This window comes from Uncinocarpus reesii, genomic scaffold (genome assembly GCF_000003515.1).
Source record: "Uncinocarpus reesii 1704 scaffold_4 genomic scaffold, whole genome shotgun sequence".
NCBI lineage: Eukaryota > Fungi > Ascomycota > Eurotiomycetes > Onygenales > Onygenaceae > Uncinocarpus > Uncinocarpus reesii.
The window spans coordinates 1,781,872-1,788,878 of NW_003052497.1; the positions used below are offsets into that span (position 1 = coordinate 1,781,872).

General features: G+C 51.2%; 2 protein-coding genes across 2 annotated transcripts; one reads left to right on the forward strand and one right to left on the reverse strand.

Moving 5' to 3' along the window:
- Positions 1–1,746: 1,746 nt before the first annotated feature.
- UREG_06729 (uncharacterized protein) lies at positions 1,747–2,847 on the forward strand (the record flags this gene model as incomplete). The annotated part of the gene is made up of 1 exon (XM_002583716.1): positions 1,747–2,847. The coding sequence occupies one exon, from the start codon at positions 1,747–1,749 to the stop codon at positions 2,845–2,847; it is 1,101 nt and encodes a 366-aa protein (XP_002583762.1).
- A 666-nt stretch (positions 2,848–3,513) lies between these two features.
- Positions 3,514–6,066, reverse strand: UREG_06730 (MesA protein; the record flags this gene model as incomplete). Its single annotated transcript, XM_002583717.1, has 3 exons — positions 3,514–5,244; positions 5,299–5,359; positions 5,411–6,066. 3 exons carry the CDS (start codon positions 6,064–6,066, stop codon positions 3,514–3,516), a joined length of 2,448 nt encoding a protein of 815 aa, XP_002583763.1.
- Between the last annotated feature and the right edge of the window lie 941 nt (positions 6,067–7,007).

The following is a 7,007-nucleotide window of genomic DNA, read 5'->3' on the forward strand; positions in this document are numbered from 1 at the left end:
GCATTGTCACAGTGGAACGGGTTCATCCAGGCAACAACCGTGATTCGGGAGAAGACGTTGTGGGAGACGAAGCCGCCGATGTCGCTGCAATTGATGCGTTAACGAACCATAAGGATAGGGTAGGCTCTGAAGTCATAAAGCAATGCTGGCGGCAATGACCCGTCTTTCTTGTCGTGCAAGTATACAGAGCGAGACCAGCCGCAGCCGGGATAAAACGCCCGATATAGGTATCACTGAACTGGGAATAATAACAACGCGCAGTATAAACACCATGGATCGAAGAGGTCAAAGCGCTCAGTAATTACCCAGTTGCTTTTAATCAGCTTGGAATGAAATTCAGAGCCCGATTCTTCGCAGTTCTAGAAAATCAGGACGACAGGGAAGAGCGGCATTTTCCCATCAAGAAGCGAGTGCGTCTGCCATCAATGATCAGAATCCGTCGACTTTTCGCCCATCAAAAGCAAGGAGGAAGAATACGGCATCTGTGTGACGCTGAGTCGCAAATCTGTCGCAACACTGTCACAAACCTCCTCCAGCTTTAGGCTACCGGCGCCTGTGGAACAACGGCTTTCAATTAAATAAAAAAGCAATCAATCTGCGCCTGGGATCGGCTGAATATTGCTGTGCCGGCTGTTGGCTGCGCAAACGGGAGCATTGCCCTGTATGTCGCGCCGTCAGGGCAGAGAGGGCTATGAATTGATCAAAACATCGGGGAGAAATGGTGGTAGAGCGAATTGAAAGCAATCTGTAGTTAATTAATGGCTGTTGACCAGAGCAGTTGGCAATATAGCAGCTTTTTAATCTCCTGCAGGAACCAGCCAGAGTGCCACTGATTGTGCATCGTGTCCCATCCGATTCATTTCCCGTCTGCTGTCCATCTGGCGATTCATAATTGGCGACAGTTTGTTGACGAAAAAGCACCAGCTTGGCTTCTCGCGTTCACGCTGCCCGACAGGCGCCAGCGCACTCGAGGCCATCAGCCCTGGACATTGGCTCACCACCCCTCTGGTCCCTGGAGAGGGTCCCTGTCCAATGCCCTGGTATTTGTATCCTGCGCTGTCGATAGGGGCCGTAACGCTTTGACAGCCATCCAACCGACTAGTTCGTCCGAAGCTGCATTGGCGTTCCGATTGGGGGCCGGGTGGCTGCAGCAGCGATTGTTCTAGCCGATGAAACCATCTTTGCTACCAGCGCACTATTGAGTCTCGCCTGGTCGCAGATGGGGGTTCGCTGGAGCCTGTCCTGCGTGTGATTAGCCCGGCAGCCAGAGACGCGATCGTTTCCTTTGACTTCCCACGAGGATGCCGGACCCCTGACTAGGCGGATGCTGATTTCTGCGGATCACGATTCACTCTGTTACATTTGGCTCAGCCAGACATCCCGGACACGCCCTCCGCTACAAAACCTCGCTGCATCGCCCCCTGGGTCTCTTTTCGCTTGAATCCTCTGTCCCTCTTCTTTCTCTCTTCATCTCGAGGCCTGTGCCGACCACAGATCGCCGGGAACTAAGCCATATTGACCCTCCTTGGCGGTCGTCGAATGCGGTTATTGCCCCGATGCACGGTCGCCAGCGAGTGTCTTGAAGAGCATGATGCCCTTTCGCAGCGCCACTGGGCCATTAGATCACGATAGGGGCGTGCGCTCCTGATATCCATTCGTTTAGTCGATTCCTCAATCGATCGCAGTCGTTTCATCCCGCCGTCGACACGCTCTCTCGAATTTTGGTGGATTTTTTCTTGCCCCGTCATGGACCACGGCAGAATAATGGGCACGCCTCTCCGTCGTGCATCGCTGCGACTGTCGCTCCAACTTTTCGTTGCTGCTCTAATCCTCACTCTGTTCACTCCCGTCTCGACCCATAGCCATGCTCCAGAAGCCATTCTCCCGATTCCCGCGATCACATCGTGTCCCCGCGCATCGACGATCGACGTCGATCCCCTGAACCCCCCTCTGCGAAAGCGCACTGAGAGCGACGATGACGATGCAACCAAGTCGTCCAAACCAACATCGACAACCGTCGTTCCCTCTTCCTCCTCCTCCCAACTTACCATCGTCCGTCCCTCGATGTCTGATCCGGTCCTCAGCAGCGACATCATCAGAGCCACTCCCTCCGTCCCCGAGGCACCCCTCCCCACAGCCTTCGATACAAACATAGCCAATGACTCCTTCACCACCGAATCTTGCGCCACATTCTTCAAGGAATTCACAACAAACTCCGCCTTTATACAGTGCTACCCCGTCTCCATCCTCATCGGCAGCTCGAAATCCTGGTTCAACGCTGCCAAATCCTTCGTCTCCATCACGCGCGTCCTCGACGCCTCCTGCTCCGTGGACGTCGCCAGATGCACAAATCTGCTCGCTCAACTCGGCAAGGAAATAAGCACGAAAGAAATCTGCGGACAAGAGCTGGCCAACAACAACCCGCTCGTGCTCTCTGCTCGAAACGGCTTTGTAGCCTACAGGTACATGTACGATGCAGCCTGCCTCAAGAACCCAGACATGGGCAGCTACTGCCTCGCAGACGCATTATCCTCCGAAGAGACCACGGGGAACACATTCGTCTACCATCTCGCTCTGGGCACAAGCCTCCCGGGCGGTTCGCGCCCAGTCTGCAATAAATGCCTACAAGCGACTATGGAGGTATACTCGCGGGGCGCGGGGTTCAAGGAACAGCCGCTTTCTCAGACATACAAGCAGGCCGCGCAACAAATCAATATCGGCTGTGGACCGGGATTCGTCTCCGAGAGCGTCCCAAACGCGGCTTCGGTATCCGCTTCTTTGCCCTTGCGTGCTTTATCCTACCTAACCGTACCGCTGTTGGCATACCTGATCCTGCATATGTCTTGACCGCTCGCTCCATGTGATGCTAACCTCTAATATTGGTCTTTTTACTAGACTTGTTTCTTTTGCCACGGCCATGCCTTGCAGTCCTTATTGTTCTTTTTTCTGTTTCTCTTTTCTGCTTGGCCGATATCAATATACCCAAGCGCGTACCGTCCGCCTTTTTTTTTGAAAATCATAGCCTCGGAGTTTGGGAATCGCACGTCGTGGTTTTTTTCTGTATATTATGTCTTCTTTATTTCTTTTTTAATCTGTTTTCTTTGTCCAATGCTGTTTCCAGCACCCAAAATTACTTATTTTTGATATTAATAATGTGATGAAATCAAAACAAAACTTTAGGAATGTTCTAATAGAAAATTGAAAGTAGGTACTATAAACAGCATGAACGCCCAGTTTCCCCATTGAGTGTAGCAAAACCATCAACTATCAACCGCAACGCTTTCGGAAAGTGCAAGTTTATTGGAATCTAGATTCACAGTGTGATAGTCAATATGCAAGCCAACGGATATGGAAAACGGCTAACGAACAAGAAGAACGATGTTAAAGAAACATGCAATGGGTATAGTTGCTATGCGAGGCAGCCCATGAAACAAACTAAAGACCTCAATGAATCGTATACATCATCACCAAATATGAGAGCATAAATCATCAATCCAAATTCATTAATGGTCATCAGCCCACACAGCACCAGGACATGGCAATAGGAACCGCGCTAAATCGACCGCATGGCCCTAACTTCTGCGAGCCTTGAATTCGTGGCTGCCGTGAAAATGCTTTGTGTGGGATGAGCGCTGACTGAGGTTCAATACCGTTGAGTTCCCCATCCCTGTCCCGCTTCATTCGGAAATAGGCTACTTTGGTAAACCTGCTTAGCTGCGCCCAGAGATGCCTTCCAGCTTCGTGGCCAGCGATGCGCTCGAGTAAACCTAGAGTGGCGGTGCGAACGACAGCGTCGGGGTGAAACAGCCCCAGGGATATATAGAACAGGCCGGCTTGACTTTCCGGCGTAACGGATATCAGCTGACAGATGGAATTGTAGTCCTGAATGGCGTTGGCGAATGCCAGATATATCGCCCCGGATTCGCCAGAACTGAGCTTCAGATAGCGTAGTTTATCATGGTGATGGTGTAGGTCGAGATTTTGCACTGGCTTGCTAACCGGGTACAAAGCCGCCGTGTCCTGGATGAAATAGTAGTAAGACCTAGTGTTTCTCCAACCCTCGATTCGGTTGACCCAGGCAGCAAGCTCACGGTGCTTGGTGTTTTCGTCAGGCCAAACATACCCGTGGCCGCGGAGAATTGACGGATCAGGGTGCTTTGTTTGCAAAGGAGACTGGTTTTCGGAAGCATCTTCGCCAGGACCCAGGACATGCAAAGCCGTGGCCCCGTAGACGACCTCTTCAAACGCGGCAGAAATTCTAGTGAATTTTGTGATGTAGGCTCTCCATTTAGCTCGAATTGCTCCCTCACCGTGCCGTGAGGCAATGCTTCGCAGAATGTCATCCATAAAATTGTTATCCCCAGTTGGGTCCGAAGCAGCAGAGCTACTCCCGCCAAGTATCGATGAGGCCGTCAAGGGAGCATGATATTGAAAAAATTGCGTGCCCTCAGTTGCCGGAGCGGCTTCAATACGGCTACTTATTTTCATCCGGCCACTAGGTAGGTCACAGAGGAGGTCCCACCATTCATGGTGGTTAGCAAAGGCCGGATTGGTAACACCAGCGACAAACCCGGGGACTTTGAGCAACTCGTCGATTTTCGTCAAGTCGGTATAAGGGAAGGCATGGCGCGTGAACCCACGAAGAAGGCCTCCTGAAGCAAGTGCGCAGGCTGCCAGAACCGCTTCAGCAACTTCTCCAGATGGTCGGTTGTGACCAAGAAATATCACTCGTTTTTGACTGAGTAAGGCATTGACTAGAACGATAATCGGGTGGGTGAACGCCCCGCTTGTTGTTAGATGAGGATGAAGGGGGAACGCCTGAGGGGAAGAAGCGTGCGGCCCAGAAAAGGTTTGTATTAATTTAATCAGTGAAAAATCACCAACAGTCTCTGGAGAGACGGCGGTTGGAATTTTGACCGGAATAGCGATGTCGTTGTAGATAATCTTGGATTCGAACTCATGGGTATCCCTTGGTAGAGTATATTTTAGGGGGACAAAGGATTTTGCATCCGCTCCGTCTAATTCGGACGCAGCCCGTTCATCGGCTAAGCGCTGTTTGATCATTCGTTCAAACTTTTCAATGAACATATCCTTAACATCAGTCGCTTGGAGAATATGGCGTTCGAGATACGAAAGTCTAGGCATGAGAGAGAGATCCATGGCATTTAGAGAGTCGTAGAGTCTGGCCAATGTCTCAGGGTAGGGAGATTTGAAATAGTCCTCCAATGCTAGTAAAAGAAGGGGCTACTAATGCGTTAGCAATTGTGGCTAGGCTTAAAGGCACAAAACCCTCCTTACCTTGTAAATATGAAGAAACGAATGTCTAGTACAGATAGCCATGGCTTTGACAACCGCTCCCCTGAAATGAAGTTAACAGCAGCATGATGCATCGGAAGCGCAACGAACATACCGTTTCACAGAATTATCCTGCTTCGTATTGACGAGGTTCAGCACATACATCAATGGAGGGCCATCGCCACAATCCTCGTCCTCATAACCATCGTCATCAGCAGAATCTTCATCGTCTGTCTGCCTCGCGCCATCCTGGCCATTCTCTTCAGGTTCATCTCCAGCTTTCTCTTCTTGATCCTGAGGATCACCCCCGTCTTCAATGCCGTCTTCCGATCCAGTGTCTCTATGAAGGAAAAACATTGTCCAATCCTGACTCCGAACATGGGTTTGGTCAGGCAACATCAACTCGGCCAGCATATTCTCGTCGCCACTGATTGCAGCTGGATACTGATGCTCCATAATTGGCCCACGATCAACATGGAACGAGGCGACGAGGATGTATTCTACATGGAGCTCTGCGGAATTGGCTGGATATTGAGGTTTGCATCTCCGCTTTCCTTTCTGAAAACTGCTGTACGACAGCACCGAGCGTGGCCTGGAGTCCTGCGAGCTGACAGGGGACTTCCGACCAAGAGACGTTTGAGAGCGCAGTTTCCGGGGACTGTCAAAATTCGGGCTCGAGGACGGGGCCGAGGCGGGAAACGAGGAGACCGACCTGCTCTTTTCATGGAGGGAGCCGTTCATAGACGGCCTATTAGCTAGAATCGCTGACATCGCTACGGAGCCCTCTCGGGACAAGTCAATCACCCTACATTCGTCAGCCATCAATCAATGCTTCGCTCTAGGCGCGGAGATCTCCAACCTCAGGGGTAAACAAGTCCAGCACCCCACGCCAGGTGTGATGTGAGCTCAAGCGGGGAATTAAAGCGTCGTTTTTAAGAAGCAAAAATATCAATTAATTAGAATCATTACTGCTGCGATTCTCATAGCGCTCGAGCAAGGTCCCATCGCTCTTCTCCTCGCTCACAGGCCTTTGCCGTCGCTCAAACTGCAAGCCGAGACATATTGTGCACGGACCACATGGTTGGGGATCGTCGGAGCGGAGTATCATAGCTCCGATACTTGCGGGGAAGTCGGATAAATGATAATGCGAGTGTTTTGCTTTTGCCTATTTCGGTAACGCCGGCTCTGATACATTCCAAGCTGGAAGCTCAAAGCCACGGAGAATAGGTATGCACTGAACTATCCCAGAAGCACCCCGAACGTTTTCACGGCGCCTTAAAACTAGCAGCTAAATTAAAATGGTTGGATACCCTCCCCATCCCCTCGCTGAGTGTTGATTGACGAGCGACAAACAGGCAACCCCTAATGCGAGCCCATATAAGCCATCGCCATTGTCTTTTGGATCCCCGAGATCCTCACCGTTTAAACGACACTCGGCTGCATCCTCACCGACTGCTGCTCGCGCGAATATACCAGCAAGCCCCACCAACAAAGCACCAACACCCAGTCAGCCTCCGCGTAAGCTGAATCAACTACAAACGACTGAAGACGACGACATTTTCACAAATGGCAATAGTCTACCATTGGCATCAAAATTTCGAGAGTTTCAAGAGTCCCCGGCTCGCGTGGCTAACGGCCAGCCGGGGCACTTCTCTACCACCATGAGTTTAAAATCCCGCGAGAATCAGCCTGTGAAGAGCGAGGCAATCTCC